General features: G+C 37.5%; 1 protein-coding gene across 5 annotated transcripts; it reads right to left on the bottom strand.

The window, feature by feature from the left end:
- Positions 1–1,346: 1,346 nt before the first annotated feature.
- On the bottom strand, positions 1,347–17,834 carry LOC116717532 (uncharacterized). 5 transcript variants are annotated; one of them, XM_032558990.1, is made up of 19 exons: positions 17,714–17,834; positions 17,288–17,372; positions 12,878–13,025; positions 9,428–9,486; positions 8,931–9,314; positions 8,553–8,840; positions 8,155–8,448; positions 7,011–7,391; positions 6,350–6,637; positions 5,967–6,260; positions 5,756–5,794; positions 5,408–5,513; positions 2,559–2,582; positions 2,441–2,479; positions 2,339–2,365; positions 2,169–2,207; positions 1,995–2,080; positions 1,873–1,906; positions 1,347–1,542 (listed from the first exon to the last, which is right to left on the bottom strand). In XM_032558990.1, the coding sequence occupies exons 4-19, from the start codon at positions 9,468–9,470 to the stop codon at positions 1,512–1,514; spliced, it is 2,397 nt and encodes a 798-aa protein (XP_032414881.1). In that variant the 5' UTR covers positions 9,471–9,486; positions 12,878–13,025; positions 17,288–17,372; positions 17,714–17,834; the 3' UTR covers positions 1,347–1,511. The 5 variants fall into 5 exon arrangements, with proteins under 5 accessions (XP_032414881.1, XP_032414883.1, XP_032414885.1 ...); XM_032558992.1 differs by lacking the exons at positions 17,288–17,372; positions 17,714–17,834 and adding an exon at positions 15,856–16,054; XM_032558994.1 differs by lacking the exons at positions 2,169–2,207; positions 17,714–17,834 and having other exon boundaries at positions 17,288–17,415.
- Between the last annotated feature and the right edge of the window lie 3,014 nt (positions 17,835–20,848).

Below are 20,848 nucleotides of genomic sequence, written 5' to 3'. Positions count from 1 at the left end.
ACTAAGGCCTCCAAACATGGGGCGTGCTAACCCCCTGCTCCACCACAGCACCCCCGAAGAGTTATAATTTTAATGTATTTTCCTTCAAATAATTTGTATTTTTTTTACATTTTCTACCCCTCTAAGACAACAGACAGGCTAGAAGAGTTGTCCAGAAAAATATAAAGCATATAGTAACCCAGCATTAGCTACAATAATCACAAAAATTTGAGAATGAGAAATGGTGAAAATAACAAAAAATATACGGTGCTTTCAGACCTCAAATAATGCAATGAAAACAAGTTCATAATTATTTAGAAACAACACTAATGTTTTTACTCCAGAAGAGCTCAGAAATCAATATTTGGTGGAAGAACCATGAGGTTTTCAGTGGGGTTCAGTGCAGTGGTCCCCTTTCTTTTTCCAGAGCTATATATATACAGCTCTGTCAGTGACATGCAGTGGGGTTCATAGCTGGTTATGGACAGCGTCCATAACAATAGCAATCCATAATAACTGTACAAGGCAGCTTTTTAGATGAAACACAGTTTGAAACCTACCATTAAAACAAAAATCATACCACCCTCTTGTGTCAAAATGGACAAGAATGGCTGCTTACAAATAACTAATTCCAATAAATAGAGAGAGCATAATATTTTATATGCATAAATGTCTTAACAACTTGTTCTGTGCTCAAAACAAATATTTTTTTAGAATCTTAACTCCTCAAATTCCAGCTAACTAACATGAAATTATCACTGTTATATGTTTAAAAAAGAAATAACAAGCAGAAGCAGGTCTGGTCAGAGTTCAACGAGAAGGGAGTTTTCTGCAGACTCGCCGTTTCTAAAGCGAACACACTGACCGCCTTGTTCAGGCAGAAGAATTATATCAGAAAATCACTAATCTGTGGTGACTGCTTTAAAAGACTGAATGAGAAAATAAGAAGTTAAGAAATTATGTGTCTCAATCCCATAAATAACATTGTTCTCTGAATGATAAATATTTTATGTCTTTGTTTGTTTTTAATGTCTTGTATTATTTTCACATTATTTCAGTAACCAAAACGGACTTTGTTCTCAGTGTAGTGTGACAAGGTATCAACATTTAGCCCTCCCTATATTTATGAACATCTTTGAAAAATTGCTCCTATTAAAACATTGATTTATGTTGCTGCTCTTATTTTGTTCGTCCAAACAGTCGTGGTCCTTGAAAAACGCATTATTTGTTTCCTTGTCCAATCATGTGTGACTCTTGAGAAACATTGTGATTCATGTGAACCAAAAATTTTATTTGGATTATAATCCATCTTGCGTGACACTCCTTTATCCCCCTGACTTCATGGCAGAGAATACAGAAATGAGGCATCAGTGGTTCATTATTGTTTATTTCTTCCTTAAATGAAAAGTAAAAATTTGCCATTGAAATGAAAAGCAGAGCAAGCGAGAATAACATGATTATAAATGTGAAATATAAATTGAAACTTGACAGCAGAAGAAGAGAAAGCGCATCCAAATCGATGCTCAGACTTTTTACTCAAATGTTGCCGTACAAACTGACATCCTGTAAAGAAAAAGTAAAGAAAAAATATTTAATTGGTTCATTATTGCTTAATAAACTTCATGTGCTTGTATTGTACTATGAACCGTAGAAGAAATGTGTTCTTGTAAAAACAAAAGCTCTTGACAAATATTATCAAAAATGTTGAAGTTTGATCTAATAAGAGATTATCATTTCATAAACAATAAAAGCCCAGAGGTTAAGATTTTAGACCATTACTGGAAAGTTGATCATCAGGAAAAATAGTTATTTTTAACGTATAACAAGAAAAATTGTCTGAAACATCCTCACAACAGCTGTAAACGGTAAAATTCAATGAACAATGCAACTGACCTCTGGTGTGGGCGGGGCAGGTCGTCATTGGTTACTGGATGAACAAAACAAGATAATCAATAAAGAACCAAATTAATCACAGCAGTCTTTTGAAGCCTGAAATAAACAGTTGCTCTACTCACTTCTTTGGTGAAGGATAGCGCGGTTTGTTGACTGTTTGACTTGTTTGTAGATAACTTGTTCGCAGACAACCACTACTGCATTATTTCTAGGAGCAAAAACATATTTCACTATATCACATTTTCAGCATTTCTGTTCATTATAAAATATTTTTAAAACCACGGCTGAAAACTTACAAATAACTGACTGTGAGGTCAGTCGAGTTGTTTGGGCGTCTGCAACAATTCGACTGTTCTTCACACATTTGCTCTAACCTTATTTTATTAATGTTGTTCTTACTCTGCTTTTAATTTTTTAATCACTTAATGTCTGATATTCTTGTTTGTAATAAATATGAAATTATTACCTTGAAAATCTATTCCAGAAAGACTTTCTGTAAAAGAAACATTTAACTAGTAGCAACTTTAACATTGAGAATGAAGAGATTTACCAACAGAAAAATTCCTACCTTGTGTTTTGCCAGCCAACTTGACTTTCCTCTGATAGTCTGAAAATAATAGAGTTGTAAACATCAGGCTTTAGTACTGAGAATTAAAAGGGTAGAATTTGCTTTTTGTTGTTCTTACCGAGAAAACCTGCTCCAAACTGATCTGCACAGAAACATTTGTTAGTTTTTAGTAGGTGTTCAACTGCACAGTTTCAAAAAGACCTTTTTGGTTTGTACCTTTTTTCTGGCCTTGGAGGTTTCTCTCTATCTCCCTCAAGGTATCTCTTATAGGTTTTAAAATGGTTTTTAATTTAATATTTGCTTATGCAAAAACAAAAAGAAACTCTTGAGTAAAACGTTTAATTCAGCTCACCTGGATAATCTACCCCAAATAGATCTCCTGTGAAAGAACAGGGATTTAAATATCCATTTATCAGTGACACGATGCTACATTTGAATGTGAATGTGAGAGTAAAATAGAGCTGATATAAAATTCTTATTCCAAACATGTAAGATCATTGTTGCTAATCAGTATTAGTGAATAATATTGAGCAAATACTCATTAATATCTATAACATTTGAATCAAGATATTGTCGTGAAAACTGGCATAGGGTTGTGAGATCTTTCCAGGTACACGCAGAAACCAGAGCATAAAGGCCTGAGGGAAATAAGTAATCTATGAGTTGATTTAAGTATAATTATAAATGGATATATATGTGCACATTTAAACACTGAATGATTTTCTGACATATATTCTTGTATTTTAATCTGTAAGGCTGATAAAAACATGATGATTATGGTTGATAATTATGTATGATGTGTTGATTCAAATGTGTTGACTCAACGTTATGATGAATGTAAAGGACATGATGATTGGATATAATGATTGTGTTAAACTAATTTAGAATGAATTAACAGAAACAGAAATGTAATGATTTAAACAGATGGATCTCAGGCTGTGTCATAATGGGCGAGCTGAGCAGAAGCAGAGACTCAAGGGACTTGCAAGGAAGCAGATGGCTTTGCAGAAAAGGGGAAGTTCACATGAGCTGTGAGTCATGCAAGGGCTGACGGTTGGGAGAGGTTGGGACTTTCCACCGACTCATCGAACATGCGAAAAGTCATGTACGCCAGCCATCTCCCCCATACACAACCATGGGCTGAGATAGTATAAAAGACGGCAGAGAGAGGAACAAGTTCGTTCTTAGTCCCCGGCAGCGAGTCAACGAGAGGACGCAGAGGAAACATCAGCAGAGGACCGCACCCTGGAGCCACAGGGAAATTGAGACTTCGCGCCGACAAGAAGGGACAAGATCCAGCAGCCCCTAGCCCTGGCTCCTGATCTACCGCCGACTCTGCCTCAACCCAACGATCTCAAACCAACCGCAACAGACTTGGAGAAAAGACAAAGATCCCAGGAGGGATGAAGAACTGGATGTTCAAAGGACAAAGACCAATTCTGCTTTGCTTCTATTCTAAAGAGGATTTTTCCACACAAAGACAAAGATTCTGAACCAAGGGATTTAAAGACTTCTGTTGCCAAGATCAACTGCCATCTGGGTATGAGTCGAACTGCTCCCCAAAAGCCTCTCTCAGCTTATTAGTGACACAGGTCAGGGAAGGAAGTTAGGATAATATGTTTGGGTTATGTTGATTTTATTATTTTGATTTAGTATTGTAATCTTTAATAATTAATCTATATGTCACTTACCCCTGCTAAAGCTTGCTTAATAAATATATCTTTATAAAATTTTATAGATGTTGGTGGACACTGAAATTAATTGAGTCATTGATTATTTTAGTTTCTCCAATTAAAGTAAAACCAGTGTACAAGATTCCAGTAATGTGGTGGCTTCAGACTTTCCTTTAGTGAGAGTAAAAATAACGACCCTGGGACTTGAATCTAAGTCACTAAATCTAATCTAGCCGTTTCCAAGTGCAGGTTATTTAAGAGAGAGGGCTACCGTTAACAGAAGTGGTTATTGGGACTATGCAGCTGTGAGGGCTACTCAGTTGACTGTTCCTTAACTGTAGAGGGTCGTAACTTCTGGATCGAAGGTAGTTAGAGCTAGACGAGTCTCTCTCGCCACCGGTATAAACAGATTATCTCTCATAGACCTCCTGTAGGGTAAGACCCAGGCCATGGAGATATTCCGGACCTGTTAGACAGAGAACTGGTCAGTAGTCAGCTCAGAGGAGTTGTGAGGAGTGGGCGGGGCTGACTATTGTTAGATTAACAGACAATATTTAGTTTGAGAGGCAGGACATCTCTCTTAATTTGATCCATGATCAAAATTAACAACTCATATCAAAACAGAGAGCAAAAATACTAAATTAGCACAGCACTTAAGCAAACATCTTGCATAAGTGAAATAGAAAAAATAAAATGGATTACAGAATAATTTGCTTTGTACTAGGCTTTATTTTGATTTAAAGTTTCATTTAAGACTGGACAGTGTCTTTTTGCACTAGGTTTCTATTATAACTGCTGCTGGATATTTGAGGGTTTTGATTTAGTTGGTTTGATATTAATGGTGCATTATAACTTGCTTTTCTTACTTATTTTATTATATTATTACTTATTATTATTAACTATATTTGCTTAATAATTAAGCTGATCAAGTCGAGTTTATGTTTTTTTAAACAGAGGGCCCATTCCATTTGCATTTAAGAAAATTAGAGAATATATTGGACACAAACCGTTTTTGGGTCATTTGTTATGTTTGTAATCTATCTGAACATTTATTGAGAGGGATCTGTTCTTCACACATTTGCTCTAACCTTTTGCAGAACTAAAATGTGAGAATCTGCGTTTATTCTCTAAAAGGTCTTGAAGATAAAATTCAGAGGGTCATCAGTGTGTTTTCTGGTGATGAGAAAATTGTAATTTCTTTAGGTCATCTTCAGTTACTCAGTTTTTAAGGTCAACAGTCATCAGCACAATACACACAAATCGTATATTAGTCGATTTTGAGAGGTTTACTCACCTTTTACTGTGGAAGAATATGCCAAGCACAGCAAAGAGGATCAGCACTAAGATGACAACAGGAATAACCACTTGGATAGTTTTCTGCATCAGGTACTTCATAGTTCCTGGAGATGAAGATTTAAAATAATCATAATGAAAAAACCTCTCAGTGCCCTGTGTCCAATGCTTTGATAACAAAAAAAAAATTGTTGAATCTAACCCTCTACAATTAATTTGAAAATTTACAGATACACAAAACTGACAGCCTTAAATATGAAATAATGCACACAAAGAGAAAAAAATAAGCAGGAAATCAGTTTGTCTTATATAAGTTGTATATTGTAAGGAAAAAGAAAGGTGAGCTCACTATCTTTCTCGTTCAATTCTTCTTCAACCGGTACGTATTCTGTAAAAATAAATAAATTCATTTAAATGTTATCATCAAGATAAAGAGACAATTTTGATCGGAAGCTGAGCAATAAACCCAAGTGAAAGCTATAACTTTAACTTTAAAAGATTCTCTGAATTTTAATTTTAACTACATTAGTAAACAATGTGTGTTAGATGTAAAAACTCACTTTTTATCTGAAGCAGTGAGGATTTTGAGGTTTCTCCAGCGACAAAACGTGCAGTGCAGGTCAGAGATTTTCCATTGTCTTCAAGGGAGCCAATAAACGTAAGACTGGACTCAATGGTATAAATATTACTGGATATTTTTTTGTTCTTTTGAAAATACTGCATGTCTGAAAAGTTCCACTCAATTGTTGGTGTATTTTTCTTGCACTTGTAGGACACAGAACAAATGACACTCTTTGCCACTCCCTCTGTCAGCTCTCCTGGAGGTTCAACCATTTTGATAGTTTCAAATGGACCTAAGCAATAAACGATTGAGAAACTTTACTTGTAAAGAAAACTTAAAAATCTAATCAATTTAAACCACAACATGTATATTTATACTCACATTCAACTTGCAGGAGGAGCTCACTTTTGGCACTTTGTCCACCAGGATATCTCACAGTGCACTCCACCTTCTTGTGGTCTTCTTCTACATTCCAAGTTCGTTCTATTGTTCTTTCCCAAATGCCGTCTGACAACAAGGAGTCAATGGTGCGGTCTGTTCCAGGAATGCCATTCATAGACAGGACAGGAGGAGCAGAAGAACATGTATGTTGCACTTTACAGGTAACCCTGCTTTGATCTCCCACCCTAGGAACATCAATGATGCTCATTTGGGGTTCTTGTGCATAGTCTATAAAGATAAAAATAGAAATATCTTAATCTATGATGATTCCATCTAAAATGTAGATATTCAAAATACTGGTGAAAGAGTGAAAGGAAAAGTTAAACATACATTATTTTGACCTAAACAACAGTTTAAGTAGGAAATGAGACAGAAACAAGTTTCTTGCTGCAATGCAAATAACTGCAAGGGATATGAATATTTGTGAGATTTATTTTGCTTAATCAAAATTTTGTTATCCAAGACATTTTTTGGTGTATGAAATTCTGTTATGCTGCTCTTGAAAGTTGGTAAATAAAACAAATGAGTGTGTCTGTTGTGAAGTCAACCAACTGGACCTGAGATGAACAAAGAAGGGCAACATATATATATGTGTTCTTACCCGAAACAATGATTTTGGTGCTTTTATCCAAAAATGAGTGTCCCTGTGAGTGGTAGGAGGTAATTGGCTTGATATCAACCCATGGATAGAGTTTATCCCCATTGTGAGACGTATCCAGTCGGTCTATTTTAAGACTACAATTGCTGTCTGACACAGAGCCAGTCAAACGTGTTATCCCTTTATATCTGCTTAAAATATTTGATTGGTTTTGGTTGAATACGTCTGCGCGTCCATTACTTTGGTACAAGTACCAGGCAACTTGCAGGCCAGCCAGTTGGCCGTTGCTGTAGGAAAACGTGCAAGGAATGATGACACATGATCCTTTCATTCCCGTTACGCTTCCTGGAGTAGTGAAAGACCAATCCAGATTGAGCATGTTTCCTGAAAAACACATAAAAACAAAACGGTACAAATCTTTGATTAGCCACAATAGTTTAAGCCTAATTTGAACTGATTTGCCCTGGACAGACCATAGATGTCTACATTTGAATGTTGTATTTGTAATAGTATTATTTGTTGTCTTTCAGCAGATGTTTGTTGTCTGGTGCCATTTGCCAACTAAATAGAGTGGTGGGAAAAATAAAGTTACCTTAACTAATAAATCGAGACTTAAAGGGTTCAAATGTCTACACTGCAAAAACACGAAATCCTACCAAGTATTTTTGGTTTAGTTTCTACTGCTAGTATCTTAATAAACTTGAAATAAAAGAAAATTAACTTACAAGTAACCTTTCAGCAAGATATAAGCTGGCTTTAAATAAATTATTCTTTAAGATTGGGAAAGAAGTATTTGTTCCATTGGCAGATTATTTCACTTATAGCAAAGCAGATTTGCCTTAATAAACACATTTTTATCAACAGTTTCTATAAAGATACATTTTTTTAATGGAACAATTTACATAAGTTAACAGCAGAACATGAGGCACCCAGATATTTTTTGTCAATTTCCTTTACCATAAAACTCTCCAAAATATTACTTCTGAGGAGGTGACCATATAAAGTAATATTAAGATGATGCAGCATTCTTCACAGAAAAAATCTTTTTAGCACCATTTGTTATAAACTTAAAAGACATTACAGAAAATGTTTAATATATTCTAGTCCTGATAAAAAGATAAAAATTTTAACTGTGATTGGTACTCACGTTTTACCCGTATTTTCATGCTCTTTTCCTGGGTCTGCCCTCCAGGAAATGTTGCATAACATATCAGAGACTTTCCATTGTCTTTAGCTGATGCTGTAAATGTCAATGTGGAAACAGTTTTCTGCAAACTCCCAGAGGCTTTAATATCTTTGTCAACAGGCATGTTAGCGAAGTTCCATGTGAGAACAGGTGCATCTTTGGAGCAAGTGTATGAAGCTTCACATGTTACATTGCTTGGAACTCCTTCAAGATATTCAGTTGACACTGAGCTAATGCTCGGTGGATAAATGGAGCCTAAAAACACAAAGGACAAAAGGATGGTTAAAGCTTTTCCAAACAGACAACCCAAGTTTAGCACAAAGGCGATGCTGATTTTGATCTTGGGACTTATCACTCACATTGTGCAGTTAAGGTTTCATATGCTCTTGCTGTTTTACCACCTGGGTGCAGGGCAGTGCACTCAATAACTTGAAAGTCTCTCTCTAATACTAAAGTGCCTCTTAACGTAGTTTGAGAAGTGCCATCAGATAGCTGAATGTTGGTAACTTCTTTGTCTTGCATTGTGATGTTGAGGCTAAGAGTTGGTGGACGGATGGAGCATGTGTGTTTAGCAGAACATTGCACCGTTACAGACTTTCCAACTTTTCTTTCACCGTAGATCATAATCTGCGGTGGCTCTGGCTGTCCTGCAAAGACAATGTAAAAACTTTAAAACTTTTTCAACAACATTAATGCACTGATGTTCAAAGCAAAAAATCCAAAACAAATAAACATACCAACAACTTCAATTGTTACAGTTCTATCATAGAATCTGTGTGTGCTTTTCCCAACATTTTCTGGATCCACCCAAGGATAAAGCTTTTGTTTGTCGTGGTTCCAGTTCACACCTTCAATCTCTAGACTGCATGATTTTTTATCTGTGGAAGTTTGTACCTTGGTTCTTCCTCTAAATATGTTAATTACATCGTTAGGGTGCCACTTGTCACAAACCAAAGGATATCCCCTGCTCACATACTGGTACCAAACAACTCTGTCTGCTCTTTCAGGTGGATACTCAATGTAGTCAAAGCTACAAGGGATAACGAGGCAGGAATTCAACAGTCCTTTGATATTTGTTGGCATGTCAACGCGCCAAGCTTGCATTGCCGAGTAAAGACATCCTGCAAGAGAAAAATAGTTGTAAGTCAAAATTACTGAAGTAAGAATTTATCAGTTGCATCACATTAAGATGGTATGTAATATTACACCATTCAAAAGAAGAAAACCAAAGTACCCAAAAACCAGAAGTGCAGGAGCAAATGTCTAAACCAAAACATCTTGATATAAAGGTATCTGAAAGAAACAAATGAGGTGCATTAGTATTATTTATTAAAACAACTTATCACTAAAGATACAATCAAAATCTTTGTGCCATTTTTAAAATCAACCAAATTTTGTTTTACAAAAAACTTTTAATTTTCTTTTCATTTCTTTGAAGTTAAAATGTTTCAAGGTTGTAAAAAGACTGGTACCCATCTTAAACAAACCTTTCTACAGTTTCTTTTTTGTTTCCTCCAGACTAAGTTCTCATCTTAAAAGCAAATGAGAAAGAGGACTTTGTAGTGTGGCTTGTGTTTTGTATGAATGAGCTCAAGTTACCAGAGTAGAAAGAAAATGGCTACTTTACAGCTATTTTGCCATCTTCCCATTTTTTATCCTTTAAGAGGATCATCTTCATGTTTGTGTTGGTTCCAAAATTCACATGAACAAAGAATAAGTTCACACGGCACAAAAATGATTAATTCTCAGAATTCATAATCTGAAATTATGAATTAATCACAATATCTCAAAAATGGATTAGCTCACTTTCTTGTTTACATTTGTTTACAATTGTAAACAATTAAAGAGAGTGGCATTAAATAATCGGCATCTGTTCTGTCTTCACTACTTATTTACCAAGCACCTCATTTCTACTGTCTTGATCAAAATCTTAAGATCAGGTAAGGAATTTCAAGTATTTGTAATGTGTGCTGGTGGATCCCTATTAGATCATGAATAAGTCCTAAAAGTCTAAAAGAACCCCAACCAATCCAAAAAAAAAACACATCCTATTTAAATCTCATTTACTCTGTTTCGCTTGTTGCACTTTTTTCTTCTTGCATTTTAAACCTTACTTTAAAAAGTGGTCATTATTCAACAGTGTGAGATGAAACTAATTAGAACTAGTAGATATTGGCCAGGAGTCTAGCTGTATAGATCTATTTATACAATATTCTCTGTTTTTTGCGCTCTCATATACATTTCTGATAAAGTTGCTTAATTTTACATATTTTACTGCTTTTGTCTTAAAAGTAAAGGTTTTAAACATTGGAATGTTGTTCATCCAGCAACATTGCTCACAGTGAATACATGGATATTGACTGCTGCACTTTCCAGTCTGCCTGTTTCATCTGACCTTTTCTGCAAGTTGTATTCAGGACAACTCTGTACATGGCATTAATATGAGTCAGGAATTTACTGTTGCTATTATTCAGAAAAATGGCTCAAGCTGCAACATCAGAAAACATATCCTGATCTGGACAACCCAAAGTCTTACATACAAACATTTTAATGAGCTTGACTTAATAGATATTTGTTTTTTCTACTTCTCCCTTGTTGACCCAAGCTATCCAAATTAATACAAAAAGAAAAACTTTCAAATATATTGTAGTGATTTATATGATTTTACTATGTAGTGCATGCACAATCTGGTATACAGCACAACTACAGTCTATTCTGAAAAACTGAAATACAATATTCACTGGACATCCCTGCAAAACGATTCAGATATGATACTGGGCAATTAATATGTTGTTTTGTTTTAATTAAGATAAGGTCAATGTAGGTGTTGTGGACCACCTACATCGGGTGTAGTAATGTAGGTGGTTCAAGGACCAGATTTAAGTAAGCAAACCTTCCTTAAAGGACTTAAGCTTGGACTTAAGTTCTTTAAGTTTAAGCTTAATGGACTTTATAAGAGGAAGTTTAAAAAGTTGTTGCTTGTGGAAAAGCTTTGTGGATTCTAAATATAAATTCTAAATTCTTTGAAAGAAAGAAAAAAACCACAACCGGTTAATCTAACATCTATTCTAGTTGATGGAAAAAAAAATTATCAGATACATTTCATGTGATATTGAAAAATGCAAATTAACCACATCCTGTATTTATTCTGAACTATTCAAAGCTAGTTAGATCTCACGTTTTACATTGAGTTGGGCTTTTGAATTTGTATAATATCTTCACTTCGACTCCATGTGAACACAGGAACATGTGAGGGGCAGGTATGGCGGACTGAACAGGTGACGGCGTAAGGTTTTCCTTGAACAGCTGTGTTTGACTGGATAAGTTCAGGTTGGGGAGTTTCTTCTATAAAAAGAAAAATGAGATATTTACTAAGGGTTAATTTGATCGGTTGTAATATTTATTTATAAATACTGAACAAAGTAGTTAAACATGCGAATAACAACAATGCACAGTACTTTATAGTAATAACTGGTTCTGGATAATAACTAGACGTAGACATTTTGGAAGTTGAAGGAGGGGATATTATGGTGTGGATCATTTTGAGTCTGTGACTTGCTTTGTATGTCTCTAGTGTGGCATTATCATATAAAACATCATGACACCTGCACAAGCTATGATTTTATAATAAAACAATTTTGAGTTTAGGTCATGGCAATGCTTCCTCAGCTCATATCTGAAGGTCTCTAGTATGAACATAAGACCTGATTCTATTATTTTAAATGTTTCTTTTTTATATGAAGCATTCAAATACTGACCTAGCTGGGTTTTCTGTCTCACTGCTGATTTTTAGCCATGACAACAATGAGAACCACATCCCCTAAAAGTCACTAATGCATTTCATGCTTGGCTAATTCACTTAAGTACTTTTGACTCCTGAATTAGAGTTGCATGACTGCATAGCAATAACACTGAGCATGTGTTGTATAATTTAATTCAAATAGGATTCCCATCTTCATTTTCTTATTTAACGCTCTACAGGTTTTCTCATTATAGTTTCGTGTTCTTCCTTCAGATTTAACCTGCCCACCTTTCAAATAAATGTTTTGACAAGATTTAGTGACTGATTTTCAGTTCTGATTTTTCTGAAGTTAATAGGCAGCTGAAGCAAACAACACATTTACTAAAATAACTCATCTGAGTTGACACATTGACGTCTTTTGAGTTGTACAAAAAAATAGAACACATGCACAACATTTCTATTTTCAAATGTGCAAAATGATGTCAAACTGGCTTTACTGTACACATGGTGATCTATCATACTTCAGGCATTTCTTGCCAGTAAGCAGTAAGATTTGGTCTTTGAATACAGTGGTTGTGTAAATTTGCATCAAAGCATACTTTTTTCAAAGCATCTTTATTTCTTTATGCGTAAAATCTTTATGCTTATTCTGTCATAATGCAAGGTTTCTATGACTCGAAGGCAAGCAACAACTACAGACACCTAAACAATTTTAACAGATTTATTTAACAGTAGAATGTGCTGGAGAGTGTGTGGAGGGGCGTCAATCTGCGACAGAAGGGGGGAACTGGGCCAGCGGAGGAACTGCAAAGGGCGAGCGGTTAAAGAGGGAAGTAATGAAGGGAATGACGGAGTAACCTGATGGTGGCTTACGGTCTGCAGGTAGAGGTAAGCAGAGGAGACTACATGGGGTTCCAACAGTTGGTGTGGTGTGGTGGTTACCAGATGGAGGAATTCCAGCAGGTGATTGAGGGCGGACAGGCAGCAGCTGAGTGGCGGGTGTGATGCACCCAGGTGCAAGGCCCAACAGAACAGCAACGATCAGATACTTCAGGTGAGTATGGCTCAGAGAGTGTTCAGCACCGGTTCACTGTAGAGGAAGGAACATATGAAAAGGAGTCAGAACAAGGAAGACACTGGGAATACGGCACTGACAGATGGAGAACACCAGAAGCAGAACCATCTGGCATCTGCTTCCGGGAAGCTGCTCCTCTTTAAGGACCTTGCAGATTGGTGGTGATGGGTAATAGCTGGATCCCATCAGCCTGCCACCCTGTGAAGGAGAAGACAACCACTCCCCTGCAGAACCCAACACATTCTGCAAGTCTATTCAAGGGTTTGTTGCTCATTATTAATTTTAAACTAATCTTCATTAACAGTGAAGGCCAGATTATTGCTCACATAGCTGGTAAAGATTTACATGTCTTTATTTTGAATCTTTTTAAGTATTCAAATTAAGCAGAGAGACAGCTTTAATGACAGACATTTTTCTTTAGCTGGAGTTGTCAGTTTCACACTCATTTCTCAACTTGAAAAATATGACATTGCTAACTTATTCAAAGAGACAGCCTCTGCTGTTGATCTTTGGTTTATTTATAGGACCCATTTAATGTCCACTCATGGGTTAATTAGTATTCCTGGCTACAGTATAATTTCAGATTTCTCCGTATCCCAAATTGGGCAATTGATGTTGCAGCAAGTATAAAATCTAAAAGACAAAGTATCAAATATTGGTAGCTCTAAAAAAATAATAATTAAAAAAAGAAAAACAACCATTTCTTCTGCCTACTCTTTTCAAATCTGAGTCGGTCGATCCCAAGATCATCTGAGAGTCACAGTCTACTTTGAAGAAAGTAGACTGTGAAGACTACTGAAATTAGTCTACTGATGGTCTAAATTAGTCTACTGAAAAACAAACCTGAAATTTGTTTTCAGGTTTAGTTTTAAGTAAATAAAATGAATTCCCAAGGTTTCTCTGAATTTTCTCTAATAAAGCTTGGTCAATAAGGAGTTAATTATGTGTATTTGGGATGGATTTATGAGTTTTTGTATAAACACACACTCATAAAAATGAGTGAAGGCCAGAGACAATTCTTTAGATCACCGTCTTACATATCACGAAATAAATGCATATATAAAGACTCCCCTAATCCTTGGCATAAAATGAAATGGTGGCCTGCATTTATTTCAGCCTTCAGTCTGCAGTATTTTCAATTTCAGAAGAAAGATAACAGACCTGGTTTAAAACTAAGCCATGACAATAAAAAGCTCAGGGTGAACGTTGCTTTGTTTTCCAAGTGTTTCCCAGATTTAACACACATGGAAGTGACACTGCAGTAACATTTCTATGCATGAACTTTGCAATGGATTACCACAGAATGCAGACATAAACTTTACAATGCAAGAAAATGTTTGAGAAGTGTTGTAAATTGTTATTACTCTTACCACAAGGAAAAGTAATGAACAGTATGTCAGTATCCTGTGATAGCTAATCACAGGATACTATGAGCTGTGCTAATAACACATAATAATAACACTGCTGTCTTATTAGCTGCAATTTGAAGCCAAATTTACACTACTTATGAACTAAAAATGTTTCTTTTTTAAGTTTTACCTTATAAGGGTCCTGCTTTGCTTAGAGGAACTGAAAGCAAACAAGTAGGAATTCAGGGTGAGGTCAGCCACACTGATAATGGCTTTCAGTAAAAAAGACTGCCATTGTTTTTACTTATGAAGATAACAGTTGTGGCTCCATCTGCACAGGAATATCCTGTACAGATGTACAGGATATTCCTGTACAGATGGAGATCCGTTTTCCGTTATATACCACTTTTGAAAGTTTTAGTTTACAATAGAGTACAGGAAAAATCAGGAAAAGTCACATACCTCACTTAGGACAGAGTACATGAAATGAGCAATCCCACGCACAAGAGTATGGAGCAAAATTGAGGTCATAAAGTTTTAAAATAGAGACTAAAAAAAATCAAACAAACTTGAAAACTGAAAAATAATGATTTCAAAATGAAAAATAAATTTGAAACAAAAAACTAATGAAACAAACAAAAAAAACGCTTAAAATTTCTTTTCAGATAAAAAGTTTTTTTTTCACCTTCAGATTAAAAGTTTTTTTCACCATTTTTTTCAACAAAACCTTCAGATTTTGTTTTTCAATTTCAAACATTTGGCCCTATTTGATGTGGTGGTGAGACTTCTGAAGGCCGCATGTGGGTGTTAAATTATGACGGACAGCTCAACACTGCCATCCAACCATCCATCATACAACATGCTTATCCCTAGTGGGGTCGCCAGGGACGCAGGGGTCAACGGGCGAGAGGCAGGGTACGCTGGTCAGGTCACCAGTCCAGCTCAACACAGCGACTGGACAAAAATATTCCGCGCTGTTGCATTCAGGAACTGTGGCAACTGAAAATGTCTTTAAAACATAATTTTCATGTTAATGTGAGTAGTTTTGAAAAATAACATGCTTCGCTGATATAAGCTGCTTATGTAAACACACAACATAAATCTCAGTGGAACACATATAATACTGTCAAATTTGTGCAGTGGTGGATATTTCTCAAAGTCTCAAAATAAAGCAGAATAATAATCAAACTGACTGCTGCAGCTTCCCAGAACAGAAAGGAACAACTTAAATCTAATAAGGAGTTTTAACTTTCAATTTTGCTTTTTCAGTTTAAAAAGTATTTTTAAGTTTCGATTTATTTATGTTTTTAATTAACTAACTTTATGGCCTCAATTTAGCTCCATACAAACTCATCGCCTGCGAGTTGGATTAGAATCACTCCGCTCTCATTTTTATTTTAAACAATCGCTTTTGCGAAGTTGTTAAGGCAAAGCTGCAATTTGAAGCCAAATTTACGCTACTTATGAACTAAAAATGTTTCTTTTTTAAGTTTTACCTTATAAGGGTCCTGCTTTGCTTAGAAGAGCTGAAAGCAAACAAGTAGGAATTCGGGGTGAGGTCAGCCACACTGATAATGGCTTTCAGTAAGAAAGACTGCCATTGGTTTTACTTATGAAGACGACAGTTGTGGCTCCATCTGCACAAGAACATCTGTTTTCCGTTATATATCATTTTTGAAACTTTTAGTTTACAAAAGAGTACAGGAAAAAGCAGGAAAAGTCACATACCTCACTTAGGATGGAGTACATGAAATGAGCAATCCCATGGACAAGTGTATGGAGCAAAATTGAGGTCATAAAGTTTTAAAATAGACACTAAAAAAAATCAAACAAACTTGAATACTGTAAAAAATATTGATGTCAAAATGAAAAATAAATTTAAACAAAAAAACTAATGAAACAAACAAAAAAAACGCTTAAAATTTCTTTTCAGATTAAAAGTTATTTTCACCTTCAGATTTTGTTTTTCAATTTCAAACACCTGGCACTATTCGATGTGGGGGTTGAGACCTCTGAAGGCCACATGTGGGTGTTAAATTATTTATTTATTTCCATTTTTTTTACGGCGCGAGTGGCCCGTATTTTTTGTGACAGTAGGCAGACAGGAAAGAGGGCGGAAAACAAGCGGCAAAGGTTGCCGGGACCAGGAGTCGAACCCGCGACGTCCGCGTCGAGGACCAAGGCCTCCAAACACGGGGTGAGCCAACCCCCCGCGCCACCACAGCACGCCCCGTGGGTGTTAAATTATGACGGACAGCTCAACACTGCTATCCAACCATCCATCATACAACATGCTTATCCCTAGTGGGGTCGCCAGGGATGCAGGGGTCAACGGGCGAGAGGCAGGGTACACTGGTCAGGTCACCAGTCCAGCTCAACACAGGGACTGGACAAAAATATTCCGCGCTGTTGCATTCAGGAACTGTGGCAACTGAAAATGTCTTTAAAACATAATTTACATGTTAATGTGAGTAGTTTTGAAAAATAACATGCTTCGCTGATATAAGCTGCTTATGTAAACACACAACATAAATCTCAGTGGAACACATATAATACTGTCAAATTTGTGCAGTGGTGGATATTCCTCAAAGTCTCAAAATAAAGCAGAATAATAATCAAACTGACTGCTGCAGCTTCCCAGAACAGAAAGGAACAACTTAAATCTAATAAGGAGTTTTTAACTTTCAATTCTGCTTTTTCAGGTTAAAAAGTATTTTTAAGTTCGATTTATTTATGTTTTTAATTCACTAACTTTATGGCCTCAATTTAGCTCCATACCCACTCATAGCCTGCGAGCTGGATTAGAATCACTCCGCTCTCATTTTTATTTTAAACAATCGCTTTTGCGAAGCTGTTAGGGCAAAGCTGCAATTTGAAGCCAAATTTACGTTACTTATGAACTAAAAATGTTTATTTTTTAAGTTTTACCTTATAAGGGTCCTGCTTTGCTTAGAAGAGCTGAAAGCAACAGTAACAGGTACCAGCGTTCCGGACCCGTCAGCAGCAGATAAAGCTGAAAAATGGAAATGAGCACATGGGAGACGCACTCTGTGTTACTCCAATTTCTCTCAGCTTATTTATTGAACAAACCAGATCATTTAACTGTCAATACAGCCCAATTTATAGTTCAGTAATTTACTGTACATATTAGACTTATTCCATCATTGACATAAACATCAACATTCGCTTTCCTTGAACCAGAAATAATCAAAAAACATCATATTTGTCCCAATTCCCTCAGGTAACATGTTCCTTCAATTCACTGCACTTTGACTTATTTCCTTAAACATTTCTCGAACAGTACCAAATAATAAAAAAGTACTTTATTAAAACGAACTTGAAGGTTATTCTCACCTGAAAAATGGAAATGGAAATGAGCACACGGGAGACGCAGTCTGTGTTACTCCGATTTCTCTCAGTTTATGAGAAACGGCAGAGCAACAGGCAGCTCAGAGCCTCCATGCGCTCCCTACTGGTGAAACACCATTACTACACCCATCGTCAAAGAAATGAATGCTCCTTTTTTTCTATTGTGAGCACACACCCGTGGGCATCACACAGACAAGGAATTCGGGGTATATTGAAAATATTAATGCTTTACTGTACTCAGTGCCAGTCTGTGAAAGCTGCACGAGAGTGTGCTGAGTGAAGCGGAGCCGTTGCACTGATTTGAACACCCAATATGTTATCATTCAGGAAATAAACTGCCTGAACAACCCGAAACTTCTCATCTTCATTAAAAATCTACACAACGCAGAGTCGAGGGGTTACTGGGGTCGGCCTGGTACAGTGGAGTGAAGCAGGACCCGGTTACATTGGTGCCGTGACCCGAGCTTCTGCGATCCTGCATTCAGCGGTGCTGTCTATTTCCTGGACAGTGGTTGGCGTCACCATGTGGACAGTGGGGAAACCCCGTGAAATTTCCCTCCGTCCCACAATTTGCTGTTTTCTATTGGAACACTGAGGTGGGATTCTGTACAGCTGGTTGTAAAAAAGAAAAAGAAAAAAAGAACGAAGCATATCTGAATCATGACAGACTTTCCTGGTTTTGGCAGAGGGAGGGGGGCAGTTAGTTTTAACCCACTGCAGTCATTTGGCAGGGGTAGAGCAGGTTTGCTGGCAGCCCCAGTCTCATCCACACCTAGGCCCGTCTTTGCTGAGTTAAATGAAAAACCTGTTGATGGTGACTGTCAGGATTCCCATCATTCTAATTCAGATAGCAAACCAACTAAAGAGAGTCTTTATGCAGAGATAGCAACGCAAATTGGGGTTTCTATTGGAGAAAGCATTGCTTCTTGTATTGAGTCTCGCTTGGGCTGTGGACTGAGAAACAGTGTTCTTGGGTCTACCAGTAATGTGCTCTCAGAACCTTCACTTTTGAATGTGATTGTGAAATCTGATGTTAAAGAACCTGTGTGTTTTAGAGGGGATGGTTGTGACACATGCAGTGTTCAGGAATGGGAGGAAATGATAATGACCTATTTGAAGAAAAAAGGGCTACAGACAGCTGAACAAGCTGACGAAGTGCTTAGTAAACTGGCAGGGAGGGCAAGAGAGATAGTCAGGGTGGGCATACGTAGTCAGCCATCCTTGTGTCTTAAGGTAGGCCCAGAACCTATTTTTGATCTTAAAACAGCACTTTAGTGACACTGCCTGTTCGAGCATGCCTTTGGCTGATTTTTATGCGACATTACCTAACTTAGGTGAGACACCTTTCAATTACTGGCTCCGGCTGAACAGAGCCATGGAACTCACAGAGGACTGTCTCAAACGACAGAATAAGTCATTTGCATATCTGACAAAAGAACTGACTGCAATGTTCATTCGTCACTGCCCAGACTCAGAACTGTCTCTTATTTTCAAATGCAAGCCGTTGCAGTGGACGTCTGCTGATGTACACGAGAAGTTGCTGGAGCACAGCAAAGATCAGAAGTGTGGCCCCCAGCTGAGTGCATCCAGTGCTTTAAGTTTTCAGCGACAGGAGGTGGGTCCTCATGTGCAACAGGTGACATGCAGCAGTAAATGTACCACACCATCACCGACCTCTACCTCTACTGGACTTAATGCACCGGCGCCTGCTGATCGTCTTGATCATGTGATAGCTCTGTTGGAGAAAGTTCTGGAGGGTCAGCCTCGACAAGCAAAGTCCCCTGCTAAAGATGATGTCAGAGCTCATCGAAACCAAACACACAAAGTCATGCCCTGTGTAATTTGTGGTGACACAGCACACTCTACCTATTACCACTGTACAGCCAATCAGCTGTGCTTCATCTGCTATGCTGCTGATCACACACGGGCTCAGTGCCCCAGGGCCGTATCTAACAAAGCAAGAGGGCCTGAATCAGCTGCCCAGCAGCTGGGAAACTAGTTGGCCTACATGTGGAGGGAGCAAGTGTTAGGCCTGAAATTGCGCCCCAAGAGACTGATTTTGATGATTTGGAGTCTATATACCAAACTGTCTGTGAAGAACGACAGCTTGGTCATCGACCAGTACTTCAGAACACCCAAAGATTGAAACAACACGATAAACTATGAAAATGTGACCCTTGGTGGCAAAGTATCTGTTAAAGCAATGCTTGATAGTGGCTCCATGGCCTGCACCCTCAGTACCAATCTGATGCCCCACCTCTTAGATCATGCAGTGCTGCAGTCCCCCACCTTGCAACCCACTGATGTTGTACTGATTGGTTGTGGTGGTTCAAAGACAATCCCATCAGGTGTGTGTGACATTACAGTGGAAATGTATGACTGCAAAGTTGTTGTACCTATGCTGGTGGTTGCAGGACAAAGTGAGGACCTTATCATAGGCAGCAACCTTATGCAGCATTTGGTCAATCACCTGAAGACAAAAGATAATTTGGGGGTGAAATGCAGCAAGAGTTTAAATGCAGAAGATATGTCAGTCTGATCACAATGTGCTAAGTTTAATGTCAGAAGTGGTGGTTCCAGAGAGTGCCGGTGATAAGATTGGAACTGTCAAGCTAAAGAAAGCCATAACCTTGGAACCTTTGACAGAGCACCTGGTCTGGGGCAGGCTGCAGCTAGGAGACAATGAGGAAGTCGGCAGTGCTGTAGTGATCGAACCCACAGCAGCAAGGTCAAGGCCAAGGTCAGTTATGGTTGGAAGAACTGTGGCACATCTTAATAGTGATGGGTGGCTTCCGGTAAAGGTGTTAAACCCCTTTGACAAGCCAATGCCTTTAAAACGAAACATGAAGTTGGCTGATGTGTTTATCTGTGCAGCAGTGGAGAGCTTCAGTCCCACTGGCTCCTGCTTACAACAGAATATACAACTGCCAACTACTGAATCAGCACAGTGCAATGATGAGCAGAGTTTAGTCACTGATGTGTCTACCTTGCCTGATCATCCATCTTCAGAGAGAGCAATGGGTGACAATAGCTCTTTACATGCAGTGCTGCAAAATCTGGGGCTGTCTGACATTGATATCGACTCATGTGAAGTGTCACAAGCTAGCAAAGAGAAACTAG

This window comes from Xiphophorus hellerii, chromosome 3, assembly GCF_003331165.1.
Source record: "Xiphophorus hellerii strain 12219 chromosome 3, Xiphophorus_hellerii-4.1, whole genome shotgun sequence".
NCBI lineage: Eukaryota > Metazoa > Chordata > Actinopteri > Cyprinodontiformes > Poeciliidae > Xiphophorus > Xiphophorus hellerii.
The sequence above is the reverse complement of the archived record's forward strand: the minus strand, read 5'-3'. Positions and strand labels throughout refer to the sequence as shown.